The sequence below is a fragment of the Centruroides sculpturatus genome, unplaced genomic scaffold (assembly GCF_000671375.1).
Source record: "Centruroides sculpturatus isolate CEXI.00-Female unplaced genomic scaffold, Cexi_2.0 scaffold1622, whole genome shotgun sequence".
In the NCBI taxonomy this organism is placed as follows: Eukaryota; Metazoa; Arthropoda; class Arachnida; order Scorpiones; family Buthidae; genus Centruroides; species Centruroides sculpturatus.
The window spans coordinates 76,449-91,412 of record NW_019392621.1 but is presented as its reverse complement, the minus strand read 5'-3'; the positions used below and the strand labels follow the sequence as shown (position 1 = coordinate 91,412).

The following is a 14,964-nucleotide window of genomic DNA, read 5'->3' as shown; positions in this document are numbered from 1 at the left end:
TTTAAATATTTATTTTGATCTAAACAATAAGCAAATGAAACAAACTTGACATGTTAACCACCATCCGATGTGCCGGCAGTCATACTAATTAGGGCCGTAGAGAGCCATCCGACTGCCTGACTTTGCTATAATCAATGTAGTTTTGCTTAAGGTTAAATTATCCTGGCTTTGTAAGATCTTGTTTTACATCCTAATGGTGGCCTCTCACATGCATCTATAAAGTTGACTCCAACCGCCGGCGGTCGTATGACTCTGAACGACCCTAACTACTACAACTGCTGGCGCATCGTATGGCTTTGTACAGCCCTAATTAGTACGACCGTCGGCGCGTCGGATAGCAGTTAACGTGTTAATTTTAGACCTTCCTCGACTTTTAGACACACTTTTTGTTGGAATGAGACAATATGGAATGATATTTAGAATTATGAAGAATTCTAGCTGCTTTGCACAAGCTTATTTTGTTTTGCATTCGATAAGCCTTGACTTTCAGTTAGAGACTGAGCATTGGCCAGCTGATATAGACTTTTCTTTTCAGATAACATCTTTTTCAGATCTAACAGTTTGATGTTGAAAAGATAAAATTGGTTCTGAAAATGTTCTGTGACAATTTAATTTTTGATTTAAGTTTGTAGGCTTTTCTACTCCCACAACCAGAAGAATGTTACAGAAGTCCTTGACCAAGATCAATGTATGGCATTGGACTGTTATCAAATTGTAGGCAGTGGAAACATAGAGGAAGGCATGTTTTTCATTTCCCTTGATTGATTTTGCAAACTTTTCTTGGTTTCAGATCTATTCAAAAGTGTGTAATACTGACATAAGCATTGTGGCCAATATGGTTTAAAATGCACATTATTTCTTTGTTTAGTCAGATGTTGCACTTCAATCTATTCTGAATTTACAGTAATAACAGCTGTTGTATCAAAATTGATATGAAATAGCAACATTATCTAGTTCTATTGAATTATTGATATAATAGGGTAAAATCATAGAATAGTTTTCTTTATATTTTTTCTGTCTTGTGGACACTAAGAGGGTCTTTTAGTCAAGCTCATTGTGTCTTTGACCAGGTTTTTATATTACAGACAATTTATCATAAAAATTTTATTCATGTTTTTAGCAAGTTATTTCATGATCAAATATTTATATTGTTAAAGATTTAAAATTTCTGATATTTATTTAGTATAATGATTAATAAATTAAAAAATTTACCATATTTTCACTATTATAGTAATTCAACTTATTATAAATATATGCATTATGAAGTATTCCATAAATTTTTAAATATTTATTTGAAATTTTTAAAATGATTAATTACAAAAAAGAAGTATAAGTACAAAAATATGTTTATATTTTTGAATTGTATATATGTATATATTTTAATAAATTATAAAAATTGTTTAATATATCTTAATAAACAAATTTCAAAATAATTTATTTTATTCCAATAGTATTGCTATTGTAGAAGGTATGGTTGCTGTATCTTCAAATTCTATGTGTAGCGTCTTTGAAATCCAAACAATAAATTTGGTAGATGATCAAACAGCAATTAGTTAGAAAACATTACAGTTTATTTAAAAACACTTTTTTAATTCAGATGCATTTCGGGTTGGCTTGTATTCCCAACCCCTCTTCAGTGCTGTTAAAAATTACAAAAAACAAGGTGAGTTTCACGACATTGGTAAATAGGACGTAACAAAACCAAGGGGTGACAATAACAAACTTACATGTTATATAATGGTACAGCATAGACTTGTGTGACAATATTTTTATTACATAGTTGTATGACTATTTTCTATAATATAAAAAAAGTAAAGGGCGTGGCTGTATAACACATCATTTATATAAAAATTATAACATAGATTATTAATTTAAAAATATCTATAAACACTTACATTTTTAGTTAATATGTATTATTCCCGATAAAAAATGGAACAGAGTAAAAATTGACAACTGGTGTTATCTGGTGTTCACAGAGTAACAGTATACTGACAAGTACAGTGGTACCTCAGGTTACGAACGCCCCAGCATATGAAATTTTCAGGATACGACATGAAATTCGAACATATTTTTGCTCCATGATACGAACAAAAACTCACCATACGACGTTACATTAGTTCGCATTTTTCATTTGTTTTTCTTACTACAGTTATTTTCTTTTAATGTATTACTTGGCTTTAATTTGAGTGTGTTTTTCGCTTTGTAACGAATTATTTGGTTTTACATGTAATCGTATGGGAAAAGATGATCCACCTTACGACATTTCCATGATACGATCTCAGTTTCGGAACGGATTAATTTCGTATCCTGAGGTACCACTGTAATGTTATTTAAACAATTCCTAACATTCGTACAAGGGGGTGTGCTTTTAAACAATCTTTAACACGTGGAGGCACTCTCTATTAGTTTATACCATTGGGGGTCTATTGACATACCTTCTGAAATATTAATTAAGTTTTCTTTAGTGTGTGTGTTGATTTCTGTGTGTTCTTTAAATTTTCTTTTATATGGGTCTTTTTCTAAATGTAACACTTTTATATTGTTTTTATTAATTTGGCAATTATTGTCACTTGTGTGGTAGTACCAGGGGGAAGTGTTATGTTTTAGGCAGATGGCAGCTTCATGTTCTTTAATTCTTGTTTCTAGTAACCGGCCTGTTTCGCTGATGTAAGTTTTCGGATTTCAACAGTTGCATCCAAGTTTGTAAACAGTTCCTACAGTTTTAAGAATGTTTAGTTAGTTATGTTGTTTATTAATGTCATAATGGATACTATGAGATATTTTGTTGGTCAAAGATGGTGCCAAACTGATATTGTCTTTTTTTATGATCTTATGACAGCCTTCAAAAATGTTTTTTATATATGGGAAGGTTTTGTATTTTTTGTTTAATTTATATTTCGTATTAAATCTATTATCCCAGTATTGTTTTGCCATGTGTCTAATTTCGATTTAGGATAGTCGTTAAAAAAAATTTAGTTTCTAACTCCTTTATTTTAATTTTTTGCCATTTATTATCTGATATTCTTGTATATATGTTTTTTAACTCCGTGATATAAATATTCTTTTTTATATATTCTGGAACATATGAATAGTAGTTGATAGTTTTATTAACATGACATGGTTTTTTGTATGTTATGAAAGAAAAATTATTAAGTGTATTCGTGATTGTTATGTCAAGGTAATTTATTTTATTATTGTTTTCTTTTTCTATATTTTTAACAGCACTGAAGAGGGGTTGGGAATACAAGCCAACCCGAAATGCATCTGAATTAAAAAAGCGTTTTTAAATAAACCATAATGTTTTCTAACTAATTGCTGTTTGATCGTCTACCAAATTTATTGTTTGGATTGCAAAGACGCTACACATAGAAAGTATTGCTATTGTTGATACATCAAAAATATGAAACAAATTATTAAAGTAAAGTTTTTTAAACAATTTATTGTAGAATATCAGTTTTGATGCTGTATTCCTTAATATAAAAAAATTTTAAAATTCTTTATGTTATAATTATAATTTAGAAATTATTTTAATCTTATCTCAATAGTTTGTAGGTAATTTATTTAAGCAAAGATGTTTTTATTTGCAAGATTTAGTTTTTGTTTTTCATTAATCAAGTTTTTATTCTAAATATTTTAATATACGTTGCTGATACTGTACTTTTAAAACCATTTGTTTTTATCATTTTTGGTTTGTTTAAGAATTTAGTTCAGATATTACAATTATAATATTTTCTTTCTTTCATCATAATTTTATTATTGTTTAGGTTATATTTATATGATGGTTATGATAATAATATAGGCCAGATATTCCTTTTATAAGAGTATAATAAAAATGGATTAAATAATAATAATTAAATTTTAAAATTATAAATATGTACATTTTTAACTTCGTAAAAAACAAAAAAATAGTTTTCTAAAATTTTTCTTTATATGAAGAAAATATGATTTTTAAGTCAGTATTTAATGAATGATACCATAGTTATATTTTAATAATTGGCTATTAATTAATATTATTATTGTTTTCAGAGGTGGAATCCATACAGTGGATTTACTAGTAAGCTTCTTCCTACTGACAGACCTCACTTCAGTAGTGAAGATGGTCTTACTGAATTGCCAAAAGAAAATTTTCAGTTACCGTCACCTAGTTGGCAATGGGAAGAGGACTGGTATATTGAAGATAGTTTGGATGGACAACCACTTGGAATAGAAGTAAAAACAACTTTATATTAAAAAAATGCTTTTTATTTAAACTTTATTAAATTTTAATTAGATGATAATGATAGTGAATATTGTTAATTTATGTTAAAGAAAATTCTTTCAATTTGAAGAGTAAATCAATATAATCAGTAAATCAAGTATAAAATATATTAACATAAGAATGCAGTTAAATTAGTAAAGTAAACCAAACTAGCTGATTTTACTAGATTGTTATATACTGACAGTAGGACTATTGAATTAATTTATTAGTAGAAACAGGGAAGTTTATTAAGAGACAGCAGCTTTAATAATTGGATAGTTTTGTTAATAAATTAAAATTTTAACTAAAATTAAATTTTTTCTTTGTTTAAACTTAAGCTAAAAATTTATTAAATGTTCATATAACAATTCTAGTACAAATAATTAACTTTTGCATAATTAATTAATTTAAATATTGATACATTAAAATCTGTGTAAATTGGAATTGCATGGTATTCAATTATATTTTCCATTTTTGCAGATTTCCACCAAAGTGACTCCAACTAAATATGGAATCACTTTGTTTTTGAATGCAAGAATTAAGAACGATTCTATTGTAAAAAATTCTTGATGTCCCCAAGGATTTGTGTTAGATATTTAAATATGGGCTCATGCAACAGTGAACAAGCTAGTTTGAGTACCAAAAACTGGTGCTTGGCTTTATTGCTAGAAGTTCTAATCATATTTTAATAATTAGTTAAGGTTATAATTTATTAATTAATTATCTCTGTAATTATCAACATGCTAATCAACTAGTTTTTGAATATTTAGTATTAGTTAGATACTAACTACTTGTACAAGACAAATTGGCAACATGTGTTACTCTATTCTCATTGTTTTAACAAATTACTTGCTCTTGAAAACTCTACTCTTGGGAATGTGTTTGATTTTTGAAAGTATTTGATTCTACCCCTCATTAATTTTAACAAAGACTTTATATTCATATGTCAATTTGTCAATTAACCTTCATTTCACTAACATGTTTTGAAATTGTTCTTGGGATGGAAGCAATTTTATTTATTTGTTTAAAAATGTAATCTTAATTTTCTGCTTTATCCAGGTTAAGTTACATTCTTTGTATCCAAAAACCTCTTCTGTTTCCATATTGGATAGATTTCTGGCTTATTGTAAAATGTAACAGAAAATCACAGTTCTGAAGAATTTGTTCCATTTAGGCAGGTTTCCATTTTATTCAGGTTCCTTTTTAGACAGGCTTTATTGTGTTAGTTTATTTATATACACATCAAGTAGAAAGATCCTATGATTGGACTTCAAGATTATCTTTAACTTACATGTACAGGATGGTTATAATTAAAGTTGCCCTACTCAGACCTGTATAGAGTCTGTTCTCATTGATGTATTTTGATAAAACTTGGTATATACATTATGTTATATGGACCATGGGGAAAAGGAAAATGCAAAAAAATAATTAGTTCAAATTTCTACCACCAGGTGGACAAATGGTGCATGAAGAACAAGAAACACAAAATGGAAACACTCAAAAGGTTTATTTGTTCAATGTGCAATCCATTTGCGTCAATCACATGTTCAAAGTGCCTTACAGCATGTTCAACAGTAGCCCGATAGGTTTCTTGAGAAATTGCAGCAATATGGTATGTTATGCTAGCTTTCAATTCAGGTAGAGTTCGTATGCCTCTTCTATAGACAGGATCTTTCAGATATCCCCACAACCATAAATACAAATCTCAGTTGGTCATACAAAACATCACAAAATATACTGTGGCCAAGCCATAATCATAGACATAATTCATCACAACACTTGACATCACTTTCATTGACAAACAAAAAAAAAAAATCACAAAAAAAAAAAAAAAAAACACAAAAAAAAAAAATCACACACATCTTAGACATAACTACAAACATGCATACAAAATACCTACACTGAAAAATTAACAAATACATGGAACTTGCCTATGAAATAAGCCTCTGTAGAGAATGAATATGTTCATTCTTTCAGTAGTCCTTTCTTGCATAAATATCAATCATATCACATATACTGTACTAAAATCTGGAAAAATATTAGACTTATCTGTTACATACATAGCATTACAGAAAGCAGCCATTCTAAACACATAAACATCATATAACTGCAGTAAGGTTTTTCTGTAGCTATGCCTTGACCTTGGTATAGCATTGCACTAGCACCAGTATAAACCAAGTAGGATATGATCTGTCAACACCATAATAATTTAGTTATAATTTTGAAAGGTTTTCTTTTATTGATGATCTCATAATATCAATTGGTCATTATATTAAGATACTAGTATTTTCTTTAATATATTAATAGTGATACAATCAATTCCAGACCAATTTTTATGCAATATTATTTCATATATTTCAATTATTTATTATTATAATAAATTTGATTTGTAATTTATAAAATTTAATGATTTTATATTTTAATTTGAGTGTCCTGATTAATAGCTTTTAAAATTTTATAAATATTTGAAGATAAATCAGGTTGTAAAGATGAAATTTAGATATTTTGATTTTTTGTACCAGCTGACTAATACAGTAAAACATCTGTAACTCAAATATTTCTTTAACTCAAAGAAATTTAAGCACTGATAGGTCTCAGTGGAATAACATAGGGATTTAATGTCTTTAATTTGAATTTATTAACTCCAATTTTCTCCAACTGGAAGTTTTTTATGATCCTCGACACCAATTTGTTATTTTCAACTTCCCTGACTCAAATTTCAATCTTTATTTTATTCAAAGTGCTCTTAATTATTGAATTTTTATGAAATGTTCACACAGTTATTAGTGTCTACTCTCTAACACCCATTTTCAGACAACATTCCAATCCAAAGTGAGAGGTCCTCTTGCTTTGTACAGTATACTTGCAAAACTCTTCTATTCCATTAGTTATATTGAACATTTTGCTGAAAGGCATTACACAAACTGTTTGATAGTTTTGTTTGTTTGTTTTTAAGATTCTTTATATAATGCAAGAGAGGTAAATTGCAAATCTATTCAGAATCAGTATTTTTTTATTCTATTGTTTTCTAACTCAAATTGCCTGTAACTTGAAGTTTTTTCCTTGGATCTTCAAATTAGAGAGGTTTTACTATATCTATTTCATGCCCTGCAGAACCATATTTTCAATATACAGTTCAATGACAATACACTATAAACCAGACTTTCTTCAAAGAAAAACCCCAATATGGTTCTGTAGGACATGAAACAGATAGTCAGTCAGTACCAAGTCATTCTGTGTTCATGAGATTGAAAGATTTTTGCAGCAAAGGTGATTGATATTGATGATGATTACCTACCAAGCTAAACTGTATTGACAATTTATTCAATAATGATTATAGGTTTTTCAAAATGTCTGAATTTTACCTTTACAACCTGATATAGCTTAAAAGATATTATTGTTATTTTTAAAAAATCGTGAAATTGAATTATTCTAGTAGAATTATTATTTTACTGGAATAATTTAATTTCACATATAGAAAATACATACTTTTATTGCTTCTTATTTCATTTATAAATAACATTTAGTGAAAGTTATTTGTTTTTATTTAATTGTCAATTAAATAAAAACAATGTCACATTTCATTGTTTATCAGAATGTTTTTCAGTTTTAGGATGTAAAAATAGAATATATTATATTATATGAAATCATTTAGAATATTCAATTTATTGTGCAATTTTGAAAAAAAAATTGTAATTTATAAATAAACATTACTTTGGTAAATATAAAGTTTTAGTAAATATTAAAAATAATTTGTAGGGATGGACATATTCGGTTGATTTTCCTTTACATTATGGTCCATCAAAGAAGTGGAATTCTATGGTCAGACGAAGAAAATGGGTCCGATACCGAAAATTTATTGCAATGGACAACTGGACTTTAGTAAGATTAAAAATAAACTATTTAATATAAATTTTGCTTCTAAGAATGAAACTGTAATCTATAATAATATCAATATCACTAAAGCAATAATTACCAAAATTAAAATATAAAAAAAACTTTTACAATATTTCTTTGTCAGTAAAACTGATTAACTAACTACACTAGTAAAATTTTAACTTTTAACAATGTAAATAACTTATTTTTACTGCTATATTTGTAAGGAACCAAGTCCGAGCATTATTTTTATTTACTTTTATTTTACTTTTTATTATATTTTTGTGTGGGGCTTATGTTTTGTTAGGACGAAGGTTTCCTCACCATTCACCATTCACCTTAGAAACTTAAAAAATAGAAGAAAAACCAACTCACCAACGAGAGAAAAGCGTTGTAGAAAAAACTCGTGCACACTTGCGCTCCCGAGCAGAAAAAAGTAAGTCCGCACCGAGAAAAGGGGGGAGACCCCACCAGCACAACTTAGGAACTTGCTAAACCTTAAAGAATAAAAACATCCCGAAAATTGTCAAAAAGGATAATGTAAAAGGTTAGTGAGTATTGTCGGAAAATAGGCTGCCAGACAAACAGAAAAAAGTTTGTTAGCAAATAAGTATGTAAATGAGGGGAGTGATCGCAGTCAGAATTGTGACGTCACCTCACAGTATAAAAACCAAACGTCAAGTGAAGACGGACGAGGTGAACTCCAGATAGCAACGAGCTTGGTGAGCTTCGTAGCAGCAAACAAAAGAGAGGTGTCCGATAGGATCAAATAGTTCCAAGGCGATTTTGAAGTTATTCGATTTGTGGATCGACGAATAGAGAAAGTCTTGAGAGTTGAGGAAATAGGTTCCTAGTATATTAAGGTGACGATTAGGATCTTTAATTCATAAGAATTATTGTATATAAGTTGTCTTTGAATTTTGTCGAATTCCAAAGGGGAATAGATTTAAGTTAGAAACTAGATTGATTTGAGTTTTGTTGGGTTGATTCTTATTGATTTTCATTGAATAAATTGTTATTTGATTTTTACTAAATTTTGTAAATAGTTTATTACTAGAAATTAATTAAATATTTGATTTGTTATTGACAAACTTTGTCATTATTTAATTTTGGTGCACGCTAAAAGTCCAGGCCTGGCACACTAACGCGAATCCGTGTAAAGTACCCGTTAGGGAACGGCTATTTCTGGCACACAGTTGTGTCTATAATCGTTGGAAAAGTCGGAAAAATAATTTAGTACTTTACATATTATATACACACTTCTCACCATGTATGCATGTTGTGACATGCATGTTTGCACATCATAATAATGCACATACGGCCCTTAATTGTGTATCTGGTTTGTGGACACTGTCAAATCCAAATAATTTTAGAGCAAAGGTGAGAGTATATAGCAAAAAATCTTATATGATCTTATGCATTGTTCAATTTTTGTAAACCAGATAACATGGATCTGTAAGAGATCAAGGAAATTGTTGGGAACCATTGTACAGTACAGTTCAGACAACTGGTTTCAGTATAGGGAAGTCTGGAGCTCTGGACAACTAATTTCTAATCCTGCAGAATAGTTAGAGCCAACTTACATATATTCAGAAGTTTTTATACTCTTCTGTAGTGAATATAGTTTTAAAAAATATCTTATTATAATATCCAGTTCAAGATTTTATATAATGTATGATGGTTTTAGGATCAATTGCATTATTATTTGATTAGAACATTCAAGTTTTTAAATATTTGATGCCAATTATCAGATGATATATGATGCATACTTGAAAGATTACTTTACTAGTCAGATTCAACGTTATAAAGTGTGAATTTTGTTTGTTTCTGTTAGAAAATGTTTAAATGAACATTTATTTATTTTTAACATTATTATTTACAGAATTGAAATAAAGACTAATATACAATACATATTGATTTGCCAGAGTAATTTACATAAATACATATATTGAATAACTATAGCCATTATAGATTGTTTCCATGGAGAAAACATTCAATATTTTACCTTTCAGTAAATGGGGAATAGAAAAGTCTTTATTAAAAGTAAATTCTATAAAACAACACTGCTGTATAAACCAGCAAATTTTTAAAATGATTTGCTGAATTCTTTATAGTATTTTAGGAGTAAGGTTTAAAGTACTACTTAATATGTCCAAATAACACACTTTGATAATGAAAGAGAAACAAAATTTAAACAAACAGTATGAAATAATAATAGTCATTACTATACAGATTTATGTTAATATAGAGCAGTGCGCAAACTATTTTCATTTCTGACCCTCCCATTTTGTGTAAAATTTTGTTGCAACCTCTGGATAGACAGTATACATTTTTTTAATTGTCAATGTAGTTAAAGTGAAATTCTTTCTTGGATTTGTGCTTATGTTTCTGCCTTATTATAGATTTGAATAAAACACATAATTTTATTTACACATATGGGTATAAATATTTATTTAATGAAAAATACTTTTAAAAATCTTTCATCATAAGAATTCAATGTGAAGTATGCACTTGCAAATAGCTCATGATTGCTTCTATGTTTGGATCTGTATTGGAAATTGCAAGCCTCTGTCTGTATTAGTACTGTATGTACCAATCCACAGCTTGCGCACCACTAATATAGAGCATAACAAAAATGGACAACAATTAAAAAGGTTATACTAATTGAGTAAAAATAAAAATTGTTCTTAATATTTTAAGATCTATTAATTTATTTATTCAATCAACTACATGATATAAATTAACAAAATTAATTTAACAATATTTCTTTCAGTTTTGGACACATTAAGTTATAAGACAATTTTTACATAAATATTTAAATGTTTTTGTTCAGGTACCAAGTATTTATTCTGATCCAGTTACTGAACCTTTTCTTGATGTTGCTGTAGGAGGAAATGATATTCCTGGTGGAAATACAGCAAATTTTGCTGTATGGTCTGTTACAGTCATGGGAAGAGTAAGTTGATATATTAGTGATAAATCATTTTTGCAAGTTACTTTATCTACTTATGATAAGATTTTTATTTGTGAGGAAACTAGAAAACAATGATAAACTAATTTTATTCATTGCTATTAAAATACTATACTTTACTATTTTTTGGATAAGTACAAAAATAGTACAATGAAATATAAATCATAAAAACATATACCTAATTTAGGTTTGCCAATAAGTTAATACTGAATATTAAAAGAAGCAATATCTCACAGCAGTATAATTTGTACTCTATTCAGAAATGACTCAATAAATTTGCAACATTTTACAGAAATGTTGCCACTTATAACATTTCATATATAGACTTGAAATTTTGAATGACAAAAGAAATGGATGTTAAAGTTCTCCAGAACTTGACCTGAAGAAGAATTAAAATTAATTTAATAGAGATACTCCAACATATATATGGTATGTTATAGTTTCTAAGTAATTCAGAAACACATTATTAATTCAGTTTTATATAAATTTTTAATGAATTTCAAAATTTGAAAATATATCATTTAACAAAAAAATATGGAGTAAATTTAGTTTTTCAATCCTAAACTAAATTATGTTTATGGAAATTATGAGTACTAGTAATTAAAATGTATAATGCATTATTATTTGAATTATATAAGAATCTAATTTAAATGTTTTTATAAAAATTTATAAAAGTCATATCAATACTTTATATAAAATAATAGACATTATTATTATTTCCTCATTAGCTTGTAAAGTATTTATTAGCTTTAAATATAAAATTTTTTAAAATATTGAAAAACTTTTAGTGACAATTATTTTCAGAAATTAAAATTTTTGTTTTTGTATATTTATACATTAAGCTATCTTAAATTTATTTTAATATTCAAGAAAGTAATGGTGTTTAAATTCATATGAAAAAAATTTGGATTAATTGATTTTAAGATTGTTAAATTATCATTATACTCTTTATATGACATTAAATATATAACAAAATATATTTTTATATTAAGGCAATTGAATTAAAGTCGGAAGTTTATAGACCTAAGCAATATTATGCTAATGTCTATAAATGACTGATCATTCTCCTGCAAATATGGATTTGATATTTATGCATCAATCAATTTTTTATAACTGTCTGTCAAATATAATGGGTATTAGATTTTTGCACTGTTTATAAAGCATCAAATCACTGATGATATAAATTTTATTTTTCATTTATTAACTATTTATAAAAATAATACCCATATATTACACAGATACACCACCAAATTTTTGATAACTGATAGTCTGGGATCTTTAATCCAGATAAAATTACGAGAAGGAACTTAAAATTCTGTGGCCACTAGACTAGTTTACTAAACAGTCACCAATGGCATGCTTATTTACACTACACTTGTTGATGGTGATACCCTTACTGACACTCATCTCTCTTAGAAATCATAGTTTATTTTGCTTGAATTTAACCCTAGCTAAGAATATCAAAAATTTTGGTATCAAATGTAATTTACATTTAATATTTACTTAAGTTTCTAGAAATCAGTGATATACTTCAGACACAAGACTAAAGTGGGTTAGAAGCGTATTGATGAATTTTTATTATACATGACCAAGGCTTGTTCAGAAAAATGGTTAAAATCTGACAGTGTACTTGTACTAAGATTTTTTTAATGCTAATTAGTTGTTTTTGTTAAAATAAATGGTAAATATATTAAGTAACTTGATCAAAAAATTTCCATCAGCTGGATTTGGAATTTTTATTCTCAGTCCTGTATATATGAAAGAGATTCAATAAATAAGATTCTGTTGTTTTTTAAAAGATTTCCTTGCTGGCTTCCTTTAGTAATAGAGACCTTAATATTGTTTTGATGATTGATGTTGTGATCATGTTTCTGTAGCCCTTAATAAAGCCATTTCTTAATTCCACATTGATAAAACAAAGATAAATTGTATGTATGTTAGTTAGATGAGTAATAACACTTTCTAAATAATAGGCTCATTAGGTTGTTACTTTCGATTGGATAATAGAATGTCACACGGTCACTATGGAAAGATTTTTAAAAAATTTGTTATAGAAGTGACACAGTGAGACTATCTTTTTCTTAAAGTTTGAATTTTAAATTCAGCAAAGTATGTTTAAAATATGCCATTTGCCAAAATATTTTAAAATTCAACTTAAGGGAAATTTGCTCATTGAGCATGAACATCACATGGTTACTGACGTTACTGCAACGTAAGTATGATCACTGATCCCAAATAGATGGAACATTTATTCTATAGCTAATATTTTCGCAAAGTAAGTGTAGCCTATACTTTCCATCAGAACAAAATGAATATAACCAAAATTTCATATGAATTGGACAAAAAAATTACAGAGTTGTAAGGAATTTGCACATGCATATGCACAGACAATGTCTTTTATATTAGTAATATTACTGTCATCAAAGCAAACACTAAGCTAGATTTAAAAACACTTTTGATTGTAAGATAAACATTGAAATTTGTTCTGACCTTATTCAATAGCTGCAGATAAAAAAAAAAGAGTTTTGAATGATCATATCTAAGTAGAATAAGGAGAAACATGTTATTGTCATTAAAATACTTGGAAGAAACAGATATGAAGACATTTTAGTCACGTTCAAACAATTTTCTGCTAATTGAAGCTATGTTATATATATAACTCAAATGTTATACCAACAAATATGATGTTAAAAGATATCAAATTCACAGAATATAGTTAAGTGAAATTTCACATAACTTCCTAGAACACATTTATCTATCTTTTCCATAGATAAAAATCTGAAACCATTATTTTCTATGTGCTAAATGTAATTGTTTATAAAATATTTAACTTATAAAGATTTCAACAAAATTGAATTTTTATTTTTAGATTATGTTTAGGTGTGGAGTTACAACCGTTTGTCCTGAAGGTGCAAAATGGATTCACATTCCAACTCCTTCTGGTTGTGAAGTTAATCAAATTTCTGTCAGCCCCACAGGATTAGTGTGGGCAGTAACTTGGGATGGTAATGCATTAGTTAGAACAGGAGTCAACAGAGAAAATATAATAGGTATAAAATGTTTTGAAATTCTAATATTTTGAAAATTGCACATTCTCTATTTAATTATTCAGGCAACTCATATATCTGCATTTAAAAAAATAAAATTGATTGATTTTTATACTCTAAATGGCAAATTAGATATTTTAGTTGAATTAAAAAAAATGAAAATTATAAATGTATCCTAAATGAGCATTACAGAAATTTGATTCTAATGAATAATGAATTCCATTTTAATCCTAAATCATTAATGGATGACAGATACCGTATTTAAATATTCAAACTAACAATTGTTAGTTTAAAGTAGAATGAATATTGGTTTAGATTTCGATAAAATTTAATTTTTTTACTATTAAATTTTTTACTTTTATAACAAGTTCATTTAAAAATACTTTTATTTATCAGAGAAATTCATTACAAATTTAGAATTTATGACACATTCATATAGAGATTGCTAAATAAAAATGAAATTAGTGAATCTAGGAAATGAAATTTCATGAAAATCTAACTAGATTTTTTTTTCAATGGATAAATCATCATAATATTCATTTTAATGTAAATTATTGATTTATTGATAATATTATGTATTGGGTTGTTCGGAAAGTAATTTCGTTTTTTTTTCCGTGGGAAAAAACCCAATATTTTTATAATAAATAAATATTTTGTTGAATTATTTATTGTCATCATTTCTGGTAGTAGCACGATTTCACATTCATAAAAGTTTTGATCATTGCTTACAAAAAACTGATTCAAGTGATTTTTGACATTGTCATTTCAAGTAAATGTCTTACAGTTAAAAAAAATTTGTATAGACCGGAACAAGTAATAATCTGAGTGTGCTC

At 27.3% G+C, this 14,964-nt stretch overlaps 1 protein-coding gene across 2 annotated transcripts in view; it reads left to right on the top strand.

Annotated features, from left to right (window-relative positions):
* LOC111617732 (tectonin beta-propeller repeat-containing protein-like) overlaps positions 1–14,964 on the top strand; it is a 39,178-nt gene that overhangs the window by 10,246 nt on the left and 13,968 nt on the right. For both annotated transcript variants that reach the window (XM_023359022.1, XM_023359021.1), the window contains 4 exons: positions 4,027–4,209; positions 7,997–8,119; positions 10,947–11,069; positions 13,954–14,134. In XM_023359022.1, the coding sequence (XP_023214790.1) occupies positions 4,027–4,209; positions 7,997–8,119; positions 10,947–11,069; positions 13,954–14,134 (610 nt within the window). The remainder of the gene's footprint in view (positions 1–4,026; positions 4,210–7,996; positions 8,120–10,946; positions 11,070–13,953; positions 14,135–14,964) is intronic.